Below are 27,810 nucleotides of genomic sequence, written 5' to 3' on the forward strand. Positions count from 1 at the left end.
TATAAAAGTACGAGTGGTTTATAAATCAATCAATCAATCAAAGCCTTTATTACTTCTTAACAATAAATATACATAGTTATTTTAAGTTTATTTATCCTATACTATTTGTGTTAGTGTGTTAGTTTATTAATATTTAACAATATTGCGTGTACATTTTTTTTTTTACAATTGTTTGTTCTTAAATAAGTGTTAGAAGGTTATAATTGTTACGTATGTTAGTATAGTACTTAATAATTATGTTAAGAATCCCTCACTGGGTATAGGCCTCCTCCAGCTGATACATTTTATTCATTCTTTTCTATGTTGAAAAATAATTTGTTAGTTATGTAGGTTAGCCATCCATACGTAGATAATATTATAAGTTGATTCGTTAAATTTGACTTTATTGTTGATTATTTCCTAAATAAAGAAAATTATGTTTACACTCAGATGAAATAAAATAGGTATATAATTATTATTTAGGGCCAAATATGCTTTTTTCACATTTACAATAGCTTAAGTATATATTGAGATGACATACTACTTCTTTCACATGGTGGCAACCTTAATTATAACATATAATACTCAAGACGAGTTTTGTTTATTTATTTATTTATTTTATTTTATTTTTTTTTTATTTTTTTATTTTTTTTTTTTTTGTATTATTTTTTTTTCTTTATTTTTTGTATAGCTGGAGGGTTTTGGTCGTACTCCTCCCCGGTGACCAACCGTGTTGGAGGAGGGAGTGGGTTCCCATTAATTGATATTTTCCTTAGTTGTAGTGTGAACGCTGCTGTTTGGCTCTGGAGAAAAGAAAAGGTCGTTGTTTGTATCATTTGGAGATTGTTTGGGAGTCCAGTAAGATTGTAGGGTATTTTTCTTTTCCAAGTGTACAAAATTCGTTTCCCTCTTTTTTCTTGTGTTAGGTTTGATTTGCCTACTCGGGGGTGTAGTTGATAGATTACGTTTATTGCGTGATTTTGGTTGTTCGCGTTTGTCGTTCTGTTGAAGTATAATTAATTTATCGTACTTTATATATACTCTGTTTCCTTTCGCTCTCTCTTCTTTAGCCTTTTCTTGTAATTCTTTTCTTTTCTCCAGAACTGTAGGTGGATAATCTTCTTTTATATAGTAACCGGAGTTCTCGAGCAACTTTTTGTTCTGTAAAATTTTGATTTTTGTACCAAGTGTGGTAAGAGTAACCACACTTGGTACAAAAAAGTAGGTTTATAAATAATAATATCTAATTATAAAAGTACAAGTGGTTGGAATAGGACCTTTATCAATTAAAACAAAATATATATTTTAATGAACTTTATTGTCATTGTTGGCATACATTTAAGTATGTGTGTGTCTTTCATTCTATCGTATCTATCAAACAAATAAAATTAAAATTTTCTTTTAAAAAATGCAACCATTCCATCCGTATTTTCATAAGACTTTATCACGTTCAACTATCGTAGTAAACCGACTTTACAGGCAACCGATTTGTTTATCAATGTTTTCTTAGGACACTATCACATAAAATTATTCGTTAACCGAATTCTAGACAGATAACCAATTTCTTTATATCTCTTATTTATATTCAAGCAAATATGTTTGACGTTTTTTCGTTACTTGACGATTTCTGATAGTGCACTCTACTGTAAGCTGCACGATAGAACTTCGTTCCAAAAATAATATAAAATGTAGAAAAATACACTAATATGTTGATTAAACATCGCTACTAATCAGTAAATACCCCTACCGCTTAGATGTTGATTGGATGAAAATGGTTCCTTATATTGTGAGAATAGTACAAGTTGCATGGAATAATTTTTTTGGTTGAGCAACTTTACTTTTTGGACATCCACTTACAGCACAATAAATTAAATATATAACAAAAATATGTCAATGCCCGCAATAACACCCCTTTACTTTCGTAAACTAGATTCCTTATTCTGTCTATTCCACTACATTTTATATCTGTACGGCCTGGGTATAATTTTCATCTTAGAATCATAGTCAAAGGTTTTCATACTTTGGTGTCCGTTGTCTTTTCCTTTTCACATTTTCATGTAAAGTTAAGGGAAATGTAAAAGGTAGCAGGGGTCTACTGAAACCAGCATAATTTTAAAAACTGTCTATGAGTAAAGAAGTATAAGAACGTCAGATAAAGAAACTAGTTTTTGTTTACAACATAAATAACTGCTGTAATCTTATCCACGTTTTAGCGCACTCAAAAGTGATTACAAAAATAAGAAAACTAATGTCGAACAAAGGTTATGATTCACAACATTATTAACAATTCAACAAATGAAACTGTAACCAAAATAAGACCCTAGACCTGCAGAGAATGACCTTGAGTGAAGTCACGCACTTGTGAACGTTGTGTGTAGGGTTAAAGGTACCTTTGACTGTTAACAAACCTTTTCCATTCAAGTCACTCTCCCCGCCTATCCCAAATAACCCTTAAATAATTACACAACATGTGGACGGCTCGAACGCCACGAGCACACTGAAGCCGTCCGTACCGCAAGTCGTTGCAACGCGGCGATAACACACGTATCAATAGTTTTATATTTTTGTATAATATTATAAATCTGATCATTATCATCATCCAATGGACGTACACCGCAGGAAATGTTACAAGTTCCTCGATAACATTAACTTGTTATGAATATTGTGGAGGGGAAGTATCAGTGTTGTTATAAATAATAGAGTATTTGATAACTTGAGCTCAGTTATTGGTTAGACAGCGTAGACACCGTCACGCTGTCAGTCACGTTAGTGGTTTTGTGCAATAATGTTTTGTGATGTAATTATTGTTTATTATAAACTATTTAGTGTGGGCATAGAGAACATGTCGGGCATGTTGATGCATTCTGAAATGATCCTTTTAACCTACTCCTAAGGTCACAAGTCATGGGACCTGCTCAAGGTGATTCCTCTACTACAAAATAATACAATCAGTGACGCTGCTACCTGTCACGTCATACACAGGCCTTTTGTAGACACTACTAAACACCACTTCCTAAGCCGTCTGCATCGAGCGACAAATATTATATTGAGTTATTTAGACATATATGCGGATAACCAAACCTATTTTTATTGAACACACCATCATCAAGTGACATCATAATAAAGTGTTGTTTAGGTTGCACTTGAAAAAAAAAACTACTTAAGAAAAGGTAGATTTAAATAAATAATAACGAAAGTAAGATTGCAATTTTATTTTGAAATTAACATACAATATATAAAAATAAATAATAATACATTTCATAAATACGATACAATAAACAATTAATTTAATCCATAGTAATTTAAATATCTATTTCAACCTTATCTCTTGGACAGCATACACCAGCATACCTGAAAAAATAAAGAAATTATATTCTTATTACTGTAGATTGTACCTACGTGTAATTTCGGACTTGAACAAAGCCTCTACAATCACACGCGTTTCAATAAAACAAAGCTGCCTCTTTGAGTTTGAGTATTTTTATATATATACATTCACAAATAACGTGGCATTCTATCGGTAAAAGAATTATAAAATCAGTTTCCATCAGTAGATCCCGAGATTACTCCTGAAACCACAAATTTTACTCTTATTCTTTTCTGTATTAAAAGTATTTTCATTAGTTGTTTAGTTTGTAATTATAACTGACTGTGACTTTACCCGGGTCTCAACTGAAAATCAGCGCTGGGCATTGCTTTTCGGCGATGAACGGTTAATGCTGAGCTGTAAACCCTTTCTGTTTGGTGTCACAGACAGTCATATAATATCTATGATAGGATGTACTGTTTGTGACACTAAAAAGTGAATAAACTTATTTTCTTTCTTTTTCTTTTCTTCTTTCTCTTTATAATTTACTAGCTGACGCAGCGCGGTTTCAACCGCATATTTCCCATTCCCGTAGGAATATGGGGATAATATATAGCCTATAGTCTTCCTCGATAAATGGGCATGGGCTAAAACTTAAAAGAATTTTTAGAATAGGACCAGTGGTTCCTGAGATTAGCGCGTTCAAACAAACAAACTCTTGAGCTTTATAATACTAGAATAGAGTATTACCTTACTAAATGCTTAATAATACATTAAGATAGATTTACCTGTCGTTAACAACGCAGTAGCTGTTCTGATAGTCGTCGGCAGTAATGCTGCGCGCGGCGTAGCACCGCGTGACGTAGACGCACACGCTGCCCGTCTCGTCGCTCGTGTCGACTGCGTACGTGCTGTTCGAGCACGCGACGTCTCCGCTCACTGCTACTGGAGGCTGTTCAAACAAAATATTCACTTAATAGCCGAATTTTTAAAATACAATTTCATGAATAATGAAAATGTCGATAAATTAATAACATCCGCGTAAACAATTTGTTTAGAAACTATGGTTTGATGTCATAGATACGATGGCTTGTAGCCATGTGGCAAGACAGTTCTCTGTTTAAGCGCAAACGCTTCGAAAATAAAAATGTATGGGATCGTTATCGACAGGCCACGTGATTTTAAGTTATCAATCGCATCTGTCATTTCCTTACATTTTATTAGTTTTCAAAGCGTTAGTGTTTGTAGAGAGAGAATCGACTTTCCATATGGCTACGTACCACTGACAGACACGTCGAACCCACAAAATATCTCTTTTTCTCTTCGGGACTTAAAAATTATCAATTTAACCCGCAGTGAATGAGGTCGAGTATATCATACCCAGTCGAGTATATCATAGTGTTTGTAAGACACTAAATATTTCGGAACTGGTACAATTCCTGGAACTCGGTTGGTTCAGTAGCTGGAGGAGGTGGTACGGGGATTGATTTAAAGTGATAATAACGTCAGCATTGTGACAGTTACGTCGGCAGAAAAGTAAACTACACCAGTCAAATATTTGGACAATAAGTTATGATTAAAAAATAATGTTAATTTGTGCATTACCTAATTTTCCTAATGTTACAGTGATAAGTATTATTCTAAAATAATTGCAGTTATTAAAATATATAAAATATATTTGGGTATGCCATACCCACCTCACAGTAACTTTATTCCACCTCATTCACACCGGGTTAAAACTATACTCACGTTGATATCAGTGGTGAGCTTCAGGAAGACTTGTTCGCCATTTCCTCCGAGCACAGTAAGAGCATCCACGCTGGCGTTCAGTAGAGACGACGTCCACTCAAAGCCTTCCAGGTGATAGTTCTTGCTTGGAACTGTAGTTGGCGCTGGTGTTGTAGTGGTCGTGGTAGTGGTGGTAGTGGTGGTGGTGGTGGTAGAAGTGGTAGTAGAAGCGGGTGGAAAAGGTTTGATGTCTGATGAAACTAATAAAAAAAAATTAAACACCAAGTTTAGTTATGTTTAGTTACTAGGTTACCTACACAAACGCCATCAACCTCAGTTCTGAGTATGGCTTTCTACTATTTTTCCGGAATAACAATTTGCTAATGTTTTGCTCCATGGTACAATAATAATTAATCTCTTTATCGAACCTCATCCAAATCGGTTCAACTTAGCCGTGAAAAGGTAACAGAAATACAGACTTACGTTATGATAATAGTATGGATAGCATGGATTGATATTTTTTATTTTATGTATGCACCATTAGATTGTAATAAAAATTGTCAGATCATAATCTCATCATCATCATTTTTAGCATATTTTAACCTACAAAAGGGCCAAGTCACTCTCTTTTTTTTTTCTATCTAAAGGATCAGAAGCGTGGACCCCATACGTTGCTTAGACGTGGGTTGACAGTCTTTGAGTGATTGGGTTTGACTGTACTTAAAACAAAAATCATTGAGACTGGTGGTTCTAAATTAGATTCGAAATCTAATTATAAATCAAATTCGTCATTTGTTACGATGATTTAATGAGATTTAATGATATCAAAGAAAACGAGTACGATCTCTGTTATGTGTGAGATGATTATTTTGTGTGACATAATTTTTGTAGCAAATATAAAATGTACGTACCATGATAATTAGGTACATATGATGAACCCCAGTTGTAGTCATCTAAAAAAATAGTACAGACATAATTAAAATATACTTTAATAATTTGATTGTTGTGGAATTTTTAGCGACTATGTTTATATTTTCATGGATTAGCATTTAGGCTTTCTTTATAGGTTCTATGTACATTATGTTGATGGTTTTCCACATACATAACATATACAAGTTGATACTTGTAGTTGTTTTACTCAAACCACACTAAACTTTCAACTTACAAAAGCTTGTAAGTTTAATATAAACCTAAGCCTTATCTTTGCCGCATGCATTTTACCGAGACAAAAAGTATCTATAACATAAAAATGAGATCCACAGATTCCAAAAATGAAATAATACTAAAACACTTGTATTGGCAGTTACCATTCTAAGGTCGTAGCTCATTAGACACACCCTGGACCCAACCCGCACCGCCTCACCTCGAGTGGTTAGTATTCTTCGTATGGATTTGTATGGGCATGCGCTCATTACATCAACTCCGTATCATCACCTTACGTATCGTTCATCGTACTCGCTCGCGAGGTGTTCTCGCGCCGACCGCGAGTGGATCACTCGGATGATAGCTCGCTGTTGACATGCTTGCCTCGCGTGAATCGCGAGTTGATAACGCGGCGTCCACCTGTCGACTCTCGGAAATTCGTTGACCACGCGAGGTTCACAGTTGGACAACGCGGCGTCCACCCGTGGTCGATCTGTTGACGACAAGTGGACGCCTAGCGACGAGGCGGTGCGGGTCGGGTCCCGGGTGGGTCTAATGAGCTACGAACTTTATTCTCCGGGAACGGCGACATATTCGGTTAAAATATTATTTTAGAACTTTTAAAGAGGAATAATTGCGTCATTCATGATTTTCGTGTAATTTATATATCCGTTATGCAGGGCCCGAAACGGAAACTCTTATATGGAAATGTTTTCCAAGTTTTCATAATATATTTCACTAATGTTCCGCTCCTATTATCCGTAGCCTATAACCAACACAAAATGACACGACACACCGATTTAACCAAACAAATAAATTCTACAGCTTTATAATATTAGTTTAAATTCAAGTTAAAAACTAGGCATGTTGTGTGCTAACTTTCATTCAACATCCAGTCATACGATTTAGTAACTAATATAGTAAATATCTAAACCATATATTTTGCAATATTACGGAGAAAATAAAATTTATAACTACACTTACCGTTGTTCAAGTTTATAAAATTGTGGCGGAAACCACCATTACCTTAAAAGAAAAAAAAATGTCATTAACATCACAAAAAAAGTTACTTTATCAAAGCACCAAGTAACGAAGAAAGTATAATTTAATTATTTTTAGCTGTCACTAACTGTACTCGCAATGTACTAGATACGCGACAGCGTTTAAGACGCGAGTTCACCGAATTTCATTTTTCAACGGCGTTTACAAAACCAGCCCGTCAAATTTTAAACGTAGTTTGAACAAGGGGAGTTTTTTTCCTGTTCACCAGACGCTTTTTGACTCTGGTTTGTAAACCAAGCGATAGAGAACGACGAGTGAACGGTTTATGAACAATGTATTTATTATCTATAACAGCATTGCCAACTTGCGAGGAATTATCCAAATGGAGGGGATATTTTGGGGAATTGAGATATGTTCTTTCCCCAATTTGGGGAGTTTCCGCTTCGGTTTGTAGGGATTTAGAAAAATACGTATTGGCAACACCGAATTATTATGTACCATGTCAAATTGACAATTATTTGGCATTTTGTTATATTTTTTTTGTTTGGAAGTCGAAGCTGGTAGCATCCCGTGGTATAAAACCTCAAAGCTAGGAAGGAAGTGATTTATTTATGAGAGAAAATGAAAAATAAAATCTTTTATAATTATACGGGTCCTTTGCATTGTGGTAATTGAGAGAGCAACCTTCGCGAAACTTGCGAGTGTTACAAAAACATAACCTGCATTTATATCTGTCAAAGACGTCTTAACCGGGGTATGCACGCTCGGTTAAGATAAACGCCCGATTTACGTCCTTAACCGGCATATGGGCTTTGGTGAACACAACATTTGGACTTAACGGCGTTTAACTTATTTGAACGGTTGATTATGTTTAAACGAATGTCGGTGAACTCGAACCTAAGTCAAATTCAAACGAACGACAGTCAGTAACATGCTACATTTTTAATTATATACCTACCCATTATGCTACGAGTAATATATTATTATCAAAGATTGTTGTTGCTACAACAATGTTTTAGAAGAATTTTCAGTATTATCTATAGAATTCGGCACCCATTTAGATATATTTTTTTATTGGCAAAGTCGATAACGACACAAATTTCCCATATTTTTGGCTTTCATTTCCACTTTTATGTTTTTACGGGATTATTTTAACACTTATATTTAATATCATTGTTATATTTTAGCAATATCATTGTTATTTTGTATTAATTCGATAACAAAAGTTCACTGTTGAGTACTTAGACCATTAATGTCTAAGGTTGAGTACAAAAAACAAGTGAATTATCTGAAAATTTTGCGTACCTTGTTCTAATTTCTGTTTAGTAAATAGCTTTGTATTTGCGTGCTCGTTGTTTAAACCATTGAAATGATTACGGCTTTCAAGTTAAGCAATGTATAACAAAATTTAATTTCAACTATAATTCAGATCTTTCGGTGCCTATTGATATCAAAACCGTAATAAAACTAGAACTAGAATAACTCTGTGGCGCAGTGGTATGCGCGGTGGATTTGTAAGACGGGGGTCCTGGGTTCGATCCCCGGCCGATTGATCCAGGTCTGGCTGGTGGGAGCCCTCGGCCGTGGCTAGTTAGTACCACCCTACCGACAAAGACGTACTGCCAAGCGATTTGTATAAGATATCGTGTAGAAACCGAAAGGGGTGTGGATTCTCATCCTCCTCCTAACAAGTTAGCCCGCTTCCATCTTAGATTGCATCATTACTTACCATCAGGTGAGATTGTAGTCAAGGGCTAACTTGTAAAGAATAAAAAAAATATATATACCTATGTTATTGATATGTGCACTAGGTCTCCATCCATCTGTGAAAATAAATTCATCATTATAACAAAAATCTAGGAAACTAATTTTTCAGTTAGTAATTTTGTATTGAACTAGATTGCACGCCCGCTACTTAATACACATAATACCCGAAGGTGTCATGGATTTTTCCGAGACAAAAAGAACTTTATAATAAAAAAATTAAAAATCAGTGTACCTATTACTTGTATACAAGACTAGCCGACGCCCGCGACTTCATCCGCGTGAAACTCGATGTAAACTTTCAACTACCCCTATCCTACCCCTACCCTACCCCTAGCCAACCCCTAGCCAACCCCTAGCCTACCCCTAGCCTACCCCTACCTCTACCCTACTCCTATCTACCCCTTTTCTGGTTGATTTTTTACACCTTATGTCCGAAAAACCCAAATATCTTACGGAACCCTATTTATTTTCAAAATAAAATTTAGCCTATGTTACTTGTAAATAATGTAGCTTTCGAATGGTGAAAGATTTTTTAAAATCGGTCCAGTAGTTTTTGAGCCTATTCATTACAACCAAACAAACAAACAAACATACAAACAAAGTTCGAAGAGCCGATGGAGGTTGGGGTCCCAAAGTGCTGGAAAGGCTACCCCGCACTAGAAAGCGCAGTGTTGGTCGATCCCTCAACAGGTGGACTGAAGACATCAAGCGAGCCGCAGTGATTCGCTGGATGCGGGTGGCTCAGTATCGTGATGTTTGGAAGTCCCTACAAAAGGCCTATGTCCTGCAGTGGACGTCCATCGGCTGATATGATGATGATTATAATAGACAATCGAATAACACTCCCCTTCGCCACTCGTGTTGTTTTCCCTGCCTAGCCTGTAAGATCCTACTAGAGCAGCTTTGGATACCCGGTTTAATATAGAACTTGCTACAGTTCTAGTAAGGCCAAGTTCTAGAGAGATTCTGTTGGTAATCCTCTACCGCACCGCACCCACCTCTGCGGGAAACAAACTAACCACATAGCATTTCAAAATTCTTGTTAATTCGTTCATAATACTTTTATACGGTGGTCATTTGGAATGTTAGTCTCCCGGCATGGTAGGCACTACAAGTAGTTTATGTTTAACTAGCTACCGCCGCGCGGTTTTATCCGCGTGGTTCCCGTTCCCTTAGGAATACGGAATAATATATAGCCTATAGCTTTCCTCGATAAATGGGCTATCTAACATTGAAAGAATTTTTCAAATCGGATCAGTAGTTTAATTTACGGAAGATTAGCGCGTTCAATCAAAAAAACAAACAAACACTTCAGCTTTATAATATTAGTATAGATTTGTTTGGAAAGTGTCCGGTCCTATTAGGTATATTCCGAAAGCTTCTTTTGTAATATTTAAAGTGTTACAAATAATAACTTCCTTACTGTTCGAAGGGTATCCAAATCCCCCAAATCTCGAAGACCCAAAACCTCCGTAACCACTACTGGAGCTTCCACCATAGCCTCCACCATAGCCGCCACCATAGCCTCCACCATAGCCTCCACCATAGCCTCCACCGTAGTCTCCACCTGTTAAAATCCAAACCATTACATATTTTCATACCTGACAATGCATAAGTTTAAGCTATGTGTTAACACATCCTATTACAGCATTCATAAAGCAATTAGCGAAAAACGGACAGACAAAAATTAAAAAAAAAAATAATTTGGTTTTCATGTAAATATAAATTCAACACTTGAAAACACAGTTACTTTGAAATTCTTTTAATTATATGTATTGATTTTATAATTTGATATGTATTCTTAAATTTAACTTTCACAGAACTTCTTTTTCGAATAGATTTTGTTGGATGGAAAATTTAATTTTAAATATTTTTTTTAACAAATACTATACGAAAGTGACCACTTACCACCAGAGATACGATCACTATCATAGGACATCGAGTTACCTAAAGAAATCACAAGAATTTCATTCAGTTTGTTTTATCGATCGATTTTATACTACAAACGGTATATAAAAGGTATATTCTCAACTCATATTCGGCACACTGTTAAGCTCGAGTCTCCAGTCAGAATGAGAGGGGTTAGGCCAAATAGTCCACCACGCTGGCCCAATGCGGATTGGCAGGCTACACACACGCAGAGAATTAGGAAAATTCTCTGGTATGCCGGTTTCCTCACGATGTTTTCCTTCACCGTTCGAGACAAGTGATATTCAATTTCTTAAAATGCACCCACAACTTTTCTTAAAATTAAATTATTTATTAACACGGGTTTTTCTTAAAATTAAATTATTAAAATGAACACAAGTGAAAATTTGGAGGATTCGAACCCATGCCCTCCGGCATCGGAGGCAGAGGTTATCAAGCAACCTACCAATATATTTTTTCCATTTATGTAATAATTTGCGATAAAATCAACGTTTTACCCAATTAGATTATATTAGATAGAGATTACTGAAATTTTTTCATTTCCTAATAAAAAGAATCGCTAATTCATTCATGAATTAAATAGCTTTACTAGCGAATTCACTTTCGTATTGTGTATATTATTCGAAAATATTAAAATTCCATCCTTTATGGAGCTCTGTACCTACTAGAATTATGAAAAATAAATATTTTTTTTTAATATCGAGAGCGATGGAACAGATATATAGTTGTAGATTTTAGGTATTGCTAAACTTACCAAATAAGCTTACGGAATTGCGGTTGGATTGTCCGTTACCTAAAAAAAAAAATCATCTATCAATACAATATAAATACAGTGTCGAAACGTGACACTAACAAAAAGCCCCCTTAAAAGATAGATGTCTCTCTAATAAGACGGATACCTGATTAGTGCGTTGCGTCGCGTCGTCGCATTGTTTGCCAACAATGGATCGGAACAAGTACAATATTGTCCGTCACCTATATCTATACTAATATAATAAAGAGTTAAAGTTTGTTGAATTAAAATGAACCGATTTGTGAGCCACGTCATTTGTGAGTTTCATAGGCTATAATTTATGCCCGTATTCTCACAACAACGGGAACTACGCGAGTAAATCACGGGGCGTCGACTAGTCGCAAATAAGTTCCGACAGCGCAGCGCATCACTCTTTCCCCCAGCTTCGTCTATCTTCGTCGATCCGATGAAACGACGTGTGAGATGAAGAAACGCCTTAACATGGAATGTCATATAAAATGTATGGGAAGCGACGCAGCGTCGCGCGTCGACGCTATGACAACGCAACGTAACACAACGCACTAATGAGGAAGAAGCCTTGCTCGGTTAGTTAGCAAATAACCCTTTGGTTGATTATTATTTTTGTGTCTTTAAGTACGAGTACAGTATATTGCAGTTATCGTCGAAAAGTCTTTTCAATAAAAATAAGTTATAGAAATATCAATGAAACGTATTTTTGTTTTTTTCTGAAGCTAGGCACTTCCACCGTTAAGCAATGTTTTGTTTGGATCTAGCAACTTTGTTTTTTGTCAAATAGTTAGTTACCTTAAACAAGGCTTAACTTTAGTATCTAAAATTAAAATGTTTAGTTCCCTTAGATAAGGCTGAACTTTAAGTGTGACAACACTAAACTTGCTATGAATGTTGAGAAAGAGAATATTTATAAGTTTATTTCATATTGACTTGCTTGCTACACGCGACAACAGCTAATGATTCATATGTACACTGCTCGCTCCACGCGACCAGATAATAATAATTTATATTGACACTGCTTGCTCCACGCGACAACAGATAAATAATAAAATTATAAAATAAGTAAGTATGTTGTGTTTTAAGTGTACACGTAGACACTGCTCATAATTTTCATATGAATACAGTTATAACGTGGTGTGTAGTATAGGTAGGGAATCAGGTGAGATAGATCCACGTAGAAGGCTCTAGGTGACTTTTTCATTGGTGTTTGCGACACCAGAATTGTCCTCAATTTTCTCCATGAACATTATCATAAAACGATGTTGGAACTAGTAGAAGGTTTTGAAATCCTTTCATGTGAATACTTTTGGACAATGAAGTTATTCTAGGATGCATTAAAAATCATTTTCGAAAAAACAAATTTGATAAACTTGATATACAGTTTGCTCGGGAGTATTTTCCATAACTCTGGGATTATATTCTTTACTGAAAATTAATTAGAAAATTTTCAAGAAACATGTGTAATTTTAGAAATTAATATTTTCGGGGTAAATAATATTTCTTTTGTAAATTAGATCTTAAACTACCCCGTAGCCAAGTTTGACGTATTTTGATATGCAAGGATAAAAAAGGCGTGTGTTACATAGATAGTCGGAATCATTTGAATTACTTTGTATGAAAACATAAAAAGTTTTTCTTTTTTATTTAAAAAATATTAGTTGAAAAATATAAATAATTATATTAATTTTTAGTTATATGCAGTTCGTGTCTCCTATAAGTGGATTCGTCAACACCTTGAAGTTATGGAAGATACTCCCGAGCACCCTGTATATCACAAAAATACTAAAAAGTGAAAAATAACATCGTATAAGTTTGTACCGTAGGTATAATCGTCGTCGTCGTGGTCAAGTCGTTGTTTGGTACCATTTTAAACTGATGATGTTATTTAATAAAAAAAAAAAATAATGAACTTACCCATATTATTGCTCAATGCACTGAGTCGTCCTATAAAAAAAACATAGCAATCAACTTGAGAACCTCCCCCTTTTTGAAGTGGATTAAAAAAAAATTGTAACAACTAATGATTTTGTTTATCTTATTTGTAACTTTTCTTCTTAACTTTTTCGTAATGCGATTTTTTTAATAAATTAATGTTGCTCAGTTGTTGTAAGTTTATAGGAATGCTTATTAGGTTTTCTTGAAACCTACATCCCATCCATCACACTAATTAATTAAAAGTTTGGCTGAAATTTGGAATGAAAATAGATTTACTCTGGATTAACGCATAGTCCCATAGTACTTTTTATCCCGGAGGAAAATCCAAGGTTCCCGCGTGATTTCTGAAATTCTGTAAAACTGAATTCCACGCGAACAAAGACGCGGGCGTTCGCTAGTAACTAAGTATAACTTATGTGACAAAGTGTGATATTTATACTAATACTAGCGGACGTCCGCGACTTCGTCCGCGTGGAATTCAATTTTTCACAAATCCCGCGGATACCATGAATTATTTCCGGTAGGAAAAGTATAAGAACATGTTAGTCCAGATTAAAATCTATTTTCATTCCAAATTTCAACCAAATCGCTACAGTGGCCGCTACTTAATGGAGGAACAAACATATATACACACTGACACACACACAAACTTTCCCATTTATAATATTAATGTGATTACAAAGCTGAAGAATTTCTTTGTTTGTTTGTATGTTTGAACGAGCTAATTTCAGGAATTACTGGTCCGATTCGAAAAATTCTTTTAGTGTTAAATACCCCATTTATCGAGAAAGGCTATAAGTTAAATATTATTCCTGTATCACCACGGGATCGGGAACCACGCGGGTGAAACCGCGCGGCGTCAGCTAGTTTTTTAAACAATCTTCATCTATCTGCAAAATCTATCTATCTGCAGCGAGTATTCTTGCCACCATTCCACGTGGGCATGATTTGTATAGTTATTAGGATAAGTTAGCTTAAGTTCCTTATTGTATTCTTTCTCAATAAAATAAAAAAAGAAATGTTATTTACCCCGAAAATATTAATTTTAGAGCACATGTTCTTTGAACATTGTTATTTGGTAAAGAATTATGGAAAATAATAGCACTCGTATAGCCTATATAATGAAATACTCATTTCGGAATAGCTATTATAATTTAATTATGCTAGATAATGCTTCGTCTGTCAAAATATTATGACAGACGAAGTAGGAGGCCTCGGAATACGTGTGATGTAATAACAGATATTTAAAATAACTTTCTTACATTTTATATAGTATTTAAGTTTTCGGGAAAAGAAAAACAATTTTGTTTCTTTCTTTAAACTAAAAAAAGAAAGAAAGAAGAGGCTTTGACGGCCTCCGTGGCGCAGTGGTATGCGCGGTGGATTTACAAAACGGAGGTCATGGGTTCGATCCCCGGCTCGGCAGATTGAGATTTTCTTAATTGGTACAGGTCTGGCTGGTGGGAGGCTTCGGCCGTGGCTAGTTACCATCCAAAGTCGTACCGCCAAGCGATTTAGCGTTCCGGTACGACGCCGAGTAGAAACCGAAATGGGGTGTGGATTTTCATCCTCCTCCTACCAAGTTGGCCCGCTTCCATCTTAGACTGCATGATCACTTACCATCAGGTGAGATTGTAGTCAAGGGCTAACTATTAAAGAATAAAAAAAAAAAAAAATTGTCAAAGGAAATTTTGAGTTTAAGTTTAGAGTTTATTTACCAGAAAACAGGGAGTGTGGAACCCACGATGCCGCAGGTTGCGCTGGTGGTGACACTTTCACTGGCGCAGACAACGGTGTATATCTGGCTGGACTAGCTAGAAATTACAAGACTTATTGTTAGTGTTATCGTCCAACTTCTTACTTATTCACTTTATGCCTATTTTAGCTGCTCCAATTCTTGGGCGGCTTAGGATGATAATGATCACTATCAGATGTTAATAATAATCACCCGGACCGACAACTTAACGTAGCACGTTAAGTCGTCGGTCTTTCACTATCTACTACTCACTATCTAATATTCCGACCAAGGATTCAAACCCAGGACTTCTTTTCTGAAACGTTCCTTCCAGTCCAGCTCATGTTTTCCCTGCCGTCCTTTAACGGATCACTTTAAGTCAGCCAGGAGTCAAACCTCTGGAACAACCACTCCTGATTGTTCCAGAGATTATAAAAGTATGAGAGATTAGCAAAGTACCATTCCCAGTTTTGAACTTACCAGTGGGCAGCTTGTCTGCAGATTCCACATCAACTGCGTTGGTTTCATTTGGCTTGACCACTACGAGTGACGTCAGAGGCGTTACGAACGAATACTGAAACAAAAACCAGGGTTTAGGGCTAAAAATATTATATAAAAATGAGTGTGCTTTCTACTGAAGTATAACTTTTTTAGCTCTATTTCTCAACGTCCGTTCTCCCTGCCCGATTATAATTTTCGTAACGCATTTTTACTTCCTTCCCATGTCTAGCGTGTGTCAGAAAATGGGTTGACATCAGGATTAAAAGAGCAAATCAACAATTATTGAATGAGGAACTAACAATTATTGAATGAGGAACCTATCCTGTCTAACAATCCCCACTAAGAATGTTACCTTCGAGCGGCAGAGAATAACCTTGAGTGAAGTCCCGGACTTGTAACCGTTGAGGTTTAAAGACGTCTTTTAAAACTAGTTAACACTCCCCTTCTCCAATCAAGTCATTCTCCCCGCCTATAAAAGGTGTGGACGGATCGAACGTCACGACAAGAATGAGCTAGTCGCCTTTATAGCCAGCACTTGGCCTCTTACTACTCTCCACTTAACTCACAGAACACTTCGTACTATCTCGGCTCGTGACTGTAATGTTTAAAATGTAATGGTTCATTTGCGCCGATACGTGCGTAAAGAAGTTTCACTTCAAAAGTGTCAGATATGGTTTTCTGCTGCTTTACCAACAGGCGAATTTAATTTTTGGTATACTTATTGGTGCATACAATTTTCAATCCGCAATATCCTGCCATAATTGTTGTTATTGAAATTTTAACTTAGGTACCTTAAGAGCTATATCCAGAGCCTTCTTCTCAGGGCTGTTCTCGCCTGTGCTGTGATCGCCCGCGTCGCGTTTGTCCAGCATCTGTCTGATGGTGACGTAGGCCCACAGGCGTTCTAGCGGTAAGTGCTCATCTTTGGTGTGATTGACGGCCACTGTTGAAACTACTTCATACCGTGTCTGTAATAATATTATCAGAAGTTAGTAATTGCTAGTCGATCGGTCAGTTCGCCGTACAATGATTGTTGATATAACTTTTCCACATGACGATAATCTGGTTAAAGTTGAAGATGAAAAAAAAAACATATCAAAATACTTCTCGACATTGCTCATGAGATTACCGACATGTGGTATGTAGAGTAAACTGTTTTATATATAGGCCTTTCAACGGTCATGTAGCAAAAACCCTTCGATCAACAGATATATGATCAAAAATCATAGTTTTTTTGCCCAAAAAGCTCGTTTAGCTTCACTCACCCAGCCCAGCTCTTCTTCATTGCCAGAAAATCCGACGATTTGTGGCGTCATCTCGGTGACGTCATCCGCGATCTGTCCTACCACCACCACTTCCGAGCCCTTGTTGATAGTGCGGAACTCATTCCGACTTACTGACCCTTCTTTTATCTGAAAACATTTCATCAATAAAAAAAAAAATGTTAATGTAAGCAACACGAAAATATAATTAAGTAGGAATGACAGATTGTTATATTTTTATAGATGGAGTAAAAGTGATAAAGTTAAACAATTTGTATTTAATTACGGATTATAGATTTACAAGCCACTGATCAATTTTGCTATACTTGCGGTGAGGCAATAAATAGGAACAGCAAGGCACTTGTTGGTTGGATGCAACGTGCTCCTGGATATGGGTCTTTACTCACATCGTCATAATAGAGTACTTCAAATTATACGTGAAGCTATAAGACATTCAGTAGCTAGAACTTAAACAAGGATTGACTACAAATAAAAGACAAATTACCTTCGTCAAAGCAGGTTCAATAACAAAATCATCTAGTATGCCTTACTCAATCCTAGGTTCTGCACCTGATTGGACTTTATTAATGGATACGTATGAGAAACATTATTAAATCCCAGCGGCTATTTCGAGATCTAGACCAGACATTTTCCTTTTGTCCAAACAAACTAAGCGAATAGTATTTGTAGAGCTTACTGTGCCGTGGGAGACTAATATTCTATAGGACCATAGTATAGAAGTGAATAAATATTATGACCTAACGAATGAACTAACTAAAAATGGCTATGTAGTTAGCCAGTAAGCCGTAGAAGTAGGAGCGACTGGATTACCAGCAAAATCTCTTTCTATCAATAAAGTCATATTTAGATGGTTCGGAGTTAAAAATGTATAGTACTATATAAGAACATTGTTATGTAAAATGAGACGCAGTAGCTAAAATAAGAAAGCTAAATTGTTCCGAAACGTAAAGAGGTTTATTGTAAAAATATTAACACACGGGATTTATAAGGCGAAAGGGTAATTGGAAATGTTGGAAAGCTTTGGCTTCCTGTATTTCTATTTGAGGTTTTAGGACCCACTTCAGGACATCCTAGACCAGGTCAAGGGGATCCTGAACTAAAGATGAAAGAACGTGGTCTGTGCCTACCTCTACGGGAATGAGGCGTGATGTATTATGTACTGGTATAGTTTGAAGTTATATTGATGTAACAGGTACCTGATTAGCAGGGTAGGTGAACTTAACGTTGGCAAGGAGCGGCGAGGACACCTGTCGGTAAAAGTCTTGCAGCTGCAGTGCTGCATCCGCCGCTTCGTAGATGTGCCGCATGAAGCCGTCGTTGCGGAGAGAGAGCTTGCGCAAGAAGTCGCGGTCAGCGCCATCACCTGTACAATGTACATAGTAATTTAGAGAAACAATAATTGCATCTCCACCATTGCTTTGCGTACAAGACACCGCTGCGACTAAACATTTGTATGTTTACAATTATAAAGTAAAACTCACCAAAAGCAAGCGAATATAGCGCCGCTTTCATATCGCCGGTATTTTTCTCGGTTACAAGTTCGATAATTCGGTCAGTGTTAGTCACTCCAACTACCGGCTCGCCGTCCGTCAAAAATATGATGATCGGCTCCAACTTTTCCATCACTAAAAGAAGAAGAATAGAAACAACATCATTTTTACGTGGAAATATTAAACACACTTCTTTTGGATGGAATCACGAATTCAGCACTAATTCATTACGTATAGATGATAAACGCATTACTAGGTGCATGTATAATATAAAAAATGTTGAAAACCCAATGGATCGTTTTTTGACGTTGCCGTCGTTAGAACGGGTCGTACGAGTTACTTACATTTTCTTTTTTCAATGTCATTTTCGTTATCATCTGTGTTTAAATGAACCCCCTTCTTGACTAGAGTTAAGGCTGCCTCCAAGGCGCTGTTGATATTAGTTGCTGCGAAAATTTTCAAATTGAATTACGAAATACTTTTACTAAACACCGTACAAGGAGATACAATATTTGACTGAGAAGTGAATGAAATATACACGTAAAAGGAAAAGTTTATGAACTGTTATTACTCGATTTTTAATCTAGAAACTTACTTTTTAATGATAGGGAGAGATATTAGCGAGTTTCTAGTTTGTAAAAAAACCTCTATTATCGAGGTCAATAAACATTTTACTATTTTACTTCTTTATTTTACTTTATTCATATAAGAATTTGTACATAGCAGAGAGTAAACAAACTCCTATGATTTCATAGAAACCAAAGCCGGAAATACCTATTACCAAAAAATACATACCACCATCAATACTTAAACCAGAAACAATAGCTCTCGCCTTAGCTATATTTGTTGGCGAAGCAATCGTTGGCGGTACCACCGAGTTTTCATTGTAATAAATTGAGATATGCTTGTTGTTATCACCATCCTTAAGTTCATACATCTAAAAACAAACCAATATATCTAAGGCATAGGCATATTATAAACAAAGAGGCAAAACAGCAAAAAAGATAAAGAGTTAGTGTTACATAAACCCTTTATACCTACCTACCTACCTAAACCGTATATACCAATACAAAATACAAAGGACAACACTGAAGTCGACTTTGCAAAGCAACGTAAATTTATCTCCAAATTTTCTCAAGGTTACTACTTAAATTAACAATATACCTTAAACAATAATCAATAATAATTTGCCTTTATTTTCACGGGTTGATCGTGAATGTCTCTATTTTGCGGTTATTCCATATTCAGCGCTCCGGATTTACTTTTGAATCCTTTGCTTCTTAAAATCCTTCGATTGCTCGTTACTGAATAGAACAATTTTATAATAAGCAAATAACTGATAAACTATCATAACTTCGACGTTGGAGTTTTCAGAACCTAGGAGTGATGCATAATTCGTTCCATCTCATGCAATTTGACCTATGTCGGGATCATCACACACAGCTAATGAATCCTTACCTTGACATCGGAGTTGAATTCCACAATGTTGAAGTAGTCGTACGGATGTAGTTCTGAGAGTATGGTGTCCATGGCTTTACGGAGTTGATCTATTTTGCGTCCGTACATAGACCACGAGGTGTCGAGCACAAACACTACGTGTTTGCTCAATGGCGGGAGGGAGGTCGGGGCGAGGAAGTGCACGAAGTAGCCATCGTTTACCTGTACATACAACCTATTCAGTCATAATTCTAAGAACTAGAGTAACTAAAATGTATGTTTCGGGTAAGGTAAAAAATATTAAAATTACAAAGTTTTTGATTTTAGCTAGGTAAGGCGTAATTTTGAAGACTTTACCGATGTTTTATATTTTACTCAATAAACTACAGGTGACATAGTGGGGCTAGCATAGTAGGGATAGCATAGTGCAAGAATATTTCGTTTGTTGATATCCAGTTCAAAGAAAATAGATCTCTGAAATGTGCGTTGTTGCTTGTAAGTTAAAGGAAACTACTTGGTAAAATTTATCTTCCTATGAAGTGACCTTCACTTAAAGGTAAGTTCGGTTAATCAATAATAATTTATTAGAGCAAGTATATCTGTTATTTAATATTTTAATAATGGGCCCATATTTAATTAAAACCTTTTGTAGAGTTAATGAAACATAATAAGGATGATTACCAATATTTCACCATTGTTGGACCGTTCTACGTCATACTCCACCACAAACTGTCCAAGCGCCGTACCGTCTCCGCTGCTCTTGTCCTGGTAATGTTAAAGCAGAATTAGATTTTACTCGTATATACAAAGCAATTTTTACAGCTGGAAATGTGATGACATCTGCCAAGGGCGAACTGACTGACTTTAGACATTTTGAAACTATAAAGAATACGGTACTTGACTCATATCAAATGTAATCTAAACAATATTAATTTCGTGTAGTAAGTATATGGAATTAGGGTCCGAAATATATGGATATCAATTAATAAAATTTAAGGATTGCATACAAAACTAAATCTAAAATGATGTATTTAATATTTTTTTTTAACCTGTACAGTCTAAATAATTGGAAAAAATAATTAATGGAATTGTTTAGTTAAATCGTCCGTCTCTAGGCAGAACTGAGAACGGTTCAATTTTAACTGTACAGTTTTTTCAAATATTGTTTTATTTTTATTTTTATTTCGATTAGAAAAACTGCACACTCAGCGCAGTTAAAACTGAAGATCCCGCATAAAAGTGATTATTGATTACATACCAAGTATAATTTAGCAAGTCGTCTCTGTTCTTTTAGGTCAGGAGTAAAAGTAACAGTCACTTCATTGTCGTCGGTACCATTTTGAATAACAGCCATCGGATTTTCTAAAAAAAAAATATAATATTAAAATATAGTACAACTTCTTTTTGTCGAACTTCGATAAATCGAAAACCAACCAACCAATTTGAAAAAATCTTTGTTCCCTTCTCTTCAAGCCCTCCTCCATTAGGTAACTATTAAAAAAAATCGGCCCTCTTTAACTCAAAAATAATTGAATCTCTTTATCTCGAACTTAGCCAGAATAAAGGTAGCAATGTTTTAATATAACATATTTAAAACTCGATCATTTAAAATTAATAAGTTTCTAGTACGAGATCGGGCATAAGAAATATACACTCTCATCTGTTATTTATTCGGGTAAGAAATAAAAAATTAAAAATATTCACATTGATTCCCTTGTTGGTTAAGTAAAGAAATCTTACACTAGTTAATAGAATATACTCAAAATAATTGAAAAAGTAAGCGTAAAAGTAAAAAGTAATAAAAAGTAAAAGTAAACAGTGTGGTTGCCTGTATTCACACTGCAACTGTGGTATTGCCAGATATGAACAGTTAAGTGATGTTATTTATATACCCTCATCAGTCTAATATGTCAAAAGAAAATCTTTAAAGAATCAGAAGAAAGAATAGAGAAATTCTATACTTAATTCAACTGTATTTGCCTTTAATCTAGTTCATGATTTTCAGTTCAGATTTCTTTTCAGTATAGCCGAAATTTAACCACGCAACCTTTTGACAAATGTCAAAATTCATTTATTTCAATTAGGCTTCTTTAAAAGCACTTTTGAAATCTTATTAAGTCATGATTTAATGGTGGTAAGTAAAGACGAATATTTAAAACTAAAGTTACGGGTTTCAAAGGCGCCTTAGTCCGAGAAGAGCCCACAACAAATTCAGTCTCTGGTTACTGTGAATATTATCTATCATTTATTTCTTATCACTAACGAATGAGGGTATATATTCCTAATGTCAGATCTTAGACCATTAAAAAAATTTTAATAAAAAAAAATCAACCGACTTCCAACTCAAAAAATAACTATAACTAAAAAGCAAAAAATAACATCCTACCTATGTGCTACCTTCTGATCAGTTTGATGGCGGTGCCAAGCCAGTAATATTTTAATTAAATACGTTTAAACTACAAAATTTCTGTGGTTATCCCAGAAACAGCTTTAATTAAAACACGACACTGGCTTGGCACCGCCTTCAAACTGATCAGAAGGTAGCACATAGGTAGCATGTTATTTTTTGCTTTTTAGTTAAAGTTATTTTTTGAGTTGGAAGTCGGTTGAATTTTTTTTATTAAAATTTTTATTTTTTTATTTTTAGTGTTAGCATTCCCACTGCGTGTGTACAGTCCACAACCTATCTAAGTGGAAAGTTCTTATCAATATAAAATTATCAAGTCCGAACACAAGGTAGCTACTGTGAACCGTCGAGGAGTTCTCTTCACTGTGCTTCGTCTTCATCACCAGACCCTTAATACAGTCGCAATCAATCTAGGTGGAAAGTTCTCATCAATACAAATTTATGAAGTCCAAACACAAGGTAGCTACTGTGAACCGTCGAGGAGTTCTCTTCACTGTCCCTCGTCTTCATCATCAGACCCTTAATACAGTCACAATCCATCTAGGTGGAAAGTTCTCATCAATACAAATTTATCAAGTCCAAACACAAGGTAGCTACTGTGAACCGTCGAGGAGTTCTTTTCACTGTCCCTCGTCTTCATCACCAGACCCTTAATACAGTCACAACCCATATAGGTGGAAAGTACTCATCAATACAAATTAATCAAGCCCAAACAAAAGGTGACTGCTGTAAATCCTTGACGAGTTCCATCGTCTGTGTTTCGGCTCTATCATCAGACCAACTCCAAACCTTCATAAAGTTGTAGTGGTTTAAAATACTTTATGGAAACACTAACAAACGTACTAGCCGTCTCTACAACTTTCGAAAGTTCCCCTCAATTTCTCCAGGATGCCATCATCAGATCCTGACATGAAAAAAATGGGACCACCCTGGAAGTAAACCCTACAAAACAAAAAAAGAATTTTCAAAATCACTCCATAATTGACAGAATTATCGCTGGACATACATAAAAAAAAAACATACATACAGCCGAACGTAGAACCTCCTCCTTTTTGGAAGTCGGTTAAAAACGAGCCGACGGGCGTTAGGGTTCCAAGGTGCTGCGATCGGTGACCCCGCACCGGAAAGCGCAGCGTTGTTCGATCCACCACTAGGTGGACTGAGGACATCAAGTGAGTTGCAGGGAGCTCTGGTGGCTCAAGACCGTTTTGTTTGGAAGTCCATGCAAGAGGGCTATGTCCAGCAGTGGACGTCCTTGGGCTGTTAATGATGATGATGATGATGATGATGATGATGATGATGACATGTATTATTTAATTATGCGACAGAAAAACAGTAATAAATCATTTAACTTACGTGCATTATTTTTCGTCGCATCAATTTCGTTACCGGTCCTCAGCTCAGGGATATTAAGTTTAGCGATTTTTTGTGATTCTTTGATATGCACGACAACCTCCATGACCGGTACCAGAGCGCCGGGGTGTAAGTTGATGACGTGACTGTACAGTCCGTTGCGGCTCACTAAAAAGTCTTCGTAACGCAACTCGAAAATGGCGGTAGTGTTGCCTTCCACGTTGACTGATACAATGAAGTGGTTGGAGTCGCGAGCTCTGTGAATTTAGTAATAAGAGGCAGTTCAATAAATAGCGAAGTCCGCCTTCAAAAAATGCTCCGGGATAGGAGCATTGAGTCGTTCATTATCCGTATTTGGAAAGTTATGTTAATACAAATATTACTAGAGCTGGTAAATAAATGGTAGTAATGTTGGTAAACTTTAAATTGTATGTGTGTGCACTGTGCATCTAAATCGTATAATATTCAATTAAATTGCTTCACCTTGGTTAAAATAATTTGTTAATAGTTATGGTAAAAATTGCATTTTACTTACTTAGTAGCAACGTGAGCGGCTGCACTGCCCTGTGAGACTGCTTGAGTATAAATTTCTTTAGCTTCCTGTTTGCCTTTCACGTACGCTTTGTATGATTTCTCTCCAATCGTCCTAAAATCACAACAAACAAGCACGAACTAAAATTAAATGAAAGTGATGTTGCCTTCATGTTTTTTGAAAATAACTAACCAAATTGAATATAATGTATATGTTTATTTACTTATACACCTACTAGTATGAGATCCGGCATAAGATTTATATATTTCCAATGCCGGCTCTTGGACTACGTGCGTGATCATTGACGTGCGCGCGTAGCGCAGCGCCACTTCGGAGCGCACGCGCATCTCTGTTATTATATACATACATAGTGAATCCACTGATGAAGGCGGTGTCGGGCAGCAGCATGCGGAAGGTGGCCTCCTGCGGCCGCGAGTCGGGGTTCGCGACGTGCGTGATCACTGACGTGCGCGCGTAGCGCAGCGCCACTTCGGAGCGCACGCGCATCTCTGTTATTATATACATACATAGTGAATCCACTGATGAAGGCGGTGTCGGGCAGCAGCATGCGGAAGGTGGCCTCCTGCGGCCGCGAGTCGGGGTTCGCGACGTGCGTGATCACTGACGTGCGCGCGTAGCGCAGCGCCACTTCGGAGCGCACGCGCATCTCTGTTATTATATACATACATAGTGAATCCACTGATGAAGGCGGTGTCGGGCAGCAGCATGCGGAAGGTGGCCTCCTGCGGCCGCGAGTCGGGGTTCGCGACGTGCGTGATCACTGACGTGCGCGCGTAGCGCAGCGCCACTTCGGAGCGCACGCCCATCTCTGTTATTATATACATACATAGTGAATCCACTGATGAAGGCGGTGTCGGGCAGCAGCATGCGGAAGGTGGCCTCCTGCGGCCGCGAGTCGGGGTTCGCGACGTGCACTGACGTGCGCGCGTAGCGCAGCGCCACTTCGGAGCGCACACGCATCTCTGTTATTATATACATACATAGTGAAACCACTGATGAAGGCGGTGTCGGGCAGCAGCATGCGGAAGGTGGCCTCCTGCGGCCGCGAGTCGGGGTTCGCGACGTGCGTGATCACTGACGTGCGCGCGTAGCGCAGCGCCACTTCGGAGCGCACGCGCATCTCTGTTATTATATACATACATAGTGAATCCACTGATGAAGGCGGTGTCGGGCAGCAGCATGCGGAAGGTGGCCTCCTGCGGCCGCGAGTCGGGGTTCGCGACGTGCGTGATCACTGACGTGCGCGCGTAGCGCAGCGCCACTTCGGAGCGCACGCGCATCTCTGTTATTATATACATACATAGTGAATCCACTGATGAAGGCGGTGTCGGGCAGCAGCATGCGGAAGGTGGCCTCCTGCGGCCGCGAGTCGGGGTTCGCGACGTGCGTGATCACTGACGTGCGCGCGTAGCGCAGCGCCACTTCGGAGCGCACGCGCATCTCTGTCTTTTTAATTGGCTGATACGGTTCATCGGTTACGGATTCTACACTCTGTGAAATAAAATAGAAATTAAAGTGAAATAAGTTAAAGAATAGAGAGAGGAAAATTAGTTTTATTTAACCTAACAATATGGGTATCAAATGAAAGGTCATTACAAAAATATATGAGACCTGATAGCCCAGTGGATATGACCTCTGCCTTCGATGTGGAAGGGTTGTTAAGACTAACAATGCTAATGATAAGTCGGATTTTTTGTTTTTATATCTACTCGTAGAAATAAGTTTAAAATAAGTATAAAAATGAGTTTTTTTTTAATCTTTTAATTTTTTTTTAATTTGGATTATAGGGATACCTACCTACAATGTTTGAGGAACAGTTACACTCTCTTGCGAGGGGACGAAAGAGAGCGATATTGCATTGCTTTTGGTCGCATAATGTATGTATTTATAAAGGAAATAAGACAGTCTACCACCGGCACCACCTGGAAATTTTGCTTACTCTGTCTCTCGTCTTAATACAACGAAAGAGAGCAATATTTCCGGTTCGTCGCTATTGGTCGACAATATTATCGTTTTGACGAGATATTATGTCATTAGAGCACCTTAGGTCACGCGTTATCTTGTGTCGCGTATTTAAACTCATATACTTTTGTTTATTTTATATAAAATACGTAAACAAACGGACTGCCAGTCATACAAGTACCACATTGCGATAGTAGTTATATTGGGGAACTTAAAATGATGTTAGCACGGAATTATCAAATTGAACACGATTATGTCATTCTTCAGGTTTCGTAGTCCACAAGGAACCCTTATAATTTCGCCATGTCCGTCTGTCTGTCCATCCACCCGTCTGTTCGCGGTTTAGCGCAAAGACTATTTATTTCTACTAGAAAGCTGTAATTTAGCATATTACTTTAAACATATGAACAAAGTCGTAAAATAAAATCTAGGAAAATATTTTTTTCACACTCATAAAAAAAAAATTACATGTACAGTGGGTTGATTTTTTTTTACTCGTTTATCTCATGGTGTGGGGTTTTATTGGATATATCTTTAAAGATATGAGGGGTTTGCGAACATTATTTTTCGATTAAGGGTTCAGTTTGTGAAATTTTAAGATTTTAAGTGCTACTTTTTGTTAGATTTAAGTGTCTGTTTCAGCTAAATGGTTATTTATATTCACTTTCATTATATAGGATATATAATGAAAATTATAACAAGTAGTTATAACTAAGTAGCAATTTCCATTTAAAGAATTATTGTCGACCAACTTAAAAAAACCTACCTACGTTATGACTCGAGTTTTTTCTTCATTGTGTGATATACACTATGAAGAAAAAACTCGATGCCATGTAGTTGCACTGATGTCTCACTATATCCATTACGATGGATGCCTCATTACTGCGTTGCGTTGCGTCCGCGCAATGGATCAACGCATTTTATGCCGCACCTCGGTTGCAATGATGCATGATTTTGACGGCCTCCGTGGCGCAGTGGTATGCGCGGTGGATTTACAAAACGGAGGTCCTGAGATTGAGATTTTCTTAATTGATCCAGGTCTGGCTGGTGGGAGGCTTCGGTACCGCCAAGCGATTTAGCGTTCCGATACGATGTCGTGTAGAAACCGAAAAGGGGTGTGGATTTTCATCCTCCTCCTAACAAGTTAGCCCGCTTCCATCTTAGACTGCATCATCATTTACCATCAGGTGAGATTGTAGTCAAGGGCTAACTTGTAAATAATAACAAAAAACAAATGACGTCGCACGCACCCAGTCAGCCTCAATAATGAAACAAGTCGCCGCGTTGAGATGTCGCGTCGCTGTGACGATTTAACGTCGCAACACTATACGCAACCCACTAATAAGGCATAGCTCTCCCGAACAGACTGTCTGTCATAGTACGTATGTTGTAAAAAACTATTCACCCTTCGCACTATCGGATGGTCACCAGCGACCACCAGCTCATGTAGAGTCGGAAGCAGCGCCGAGTGCGCGCTCGCCGCTAGCACGCTGACGCACAGCACTGCCACCAGCCCAAGGCGTTCCATTGTGG

General features: G+C 37.2%; 1 protein-coding gene across 1 annotated transcript; it reads right to left on the reverse strand.

The window, feature by feature from the left end:
- Positions 1–56: 56 nt before the first annotated feature.
- LOC128199930 (inter-alpha-trypsin inhibitor heavy chain H3-like) lies at positions 57–27,805 on the reverse strand. The gene is made up of 24 exons (XM_052891579.1): positions 27,683–27,805; positions 25,616–25,806; positions 24,298–24,408; positions 23,766–24,019; positions 21,261–21,364; positions 20,684–20,767; positions 20,024–20,224; positions 19,361–19,502; positions 18,910–19,011; positions 18,557–18,700; positions 18,272–18,438; positions 17,058–17,204; positions 16,584–16,760; positions 15,772–15,865; positions 15,275–15,370; positions 13,536–13,565; positions 11,610–11,648; positions 10,350–10,493; positions 8,947–8,982; positions 7,142–7,183; positions 5,926–5,967; positions 5,036–5,274; positions 4,075–4,238; positions 57–3,330 (listed from the first exon to the last, which is right to left on the reverse strand). The coding sequence occupies exons 1-24, from the start codon at positions 27,803–27,805 to the stop codon at positions 3,282–3,284; spliced, it is 2,922 nt and encodes a 973-aa protein (XP_052747539.1). The 3' UTR covers positions 57–3,281.
- Positions 27,806–27,810: the final 5 nt, after the last annotated feature.

Source organism: Bicyclus anynana, chromosome 4 (assembly GCF_947172395.1).
Source record: "Bicyclus anynana chromosome 4, ilBicAnyn1.1, whole genome shotgun sequence".
Classification (NCBI taxonomy): domain Eukaryota; kingdom Metazoa; phylum Arthropoda; class Insecta; order Lepidoptera; family Nymphalidae; genus Bicyclus; species Bicyclus anynana.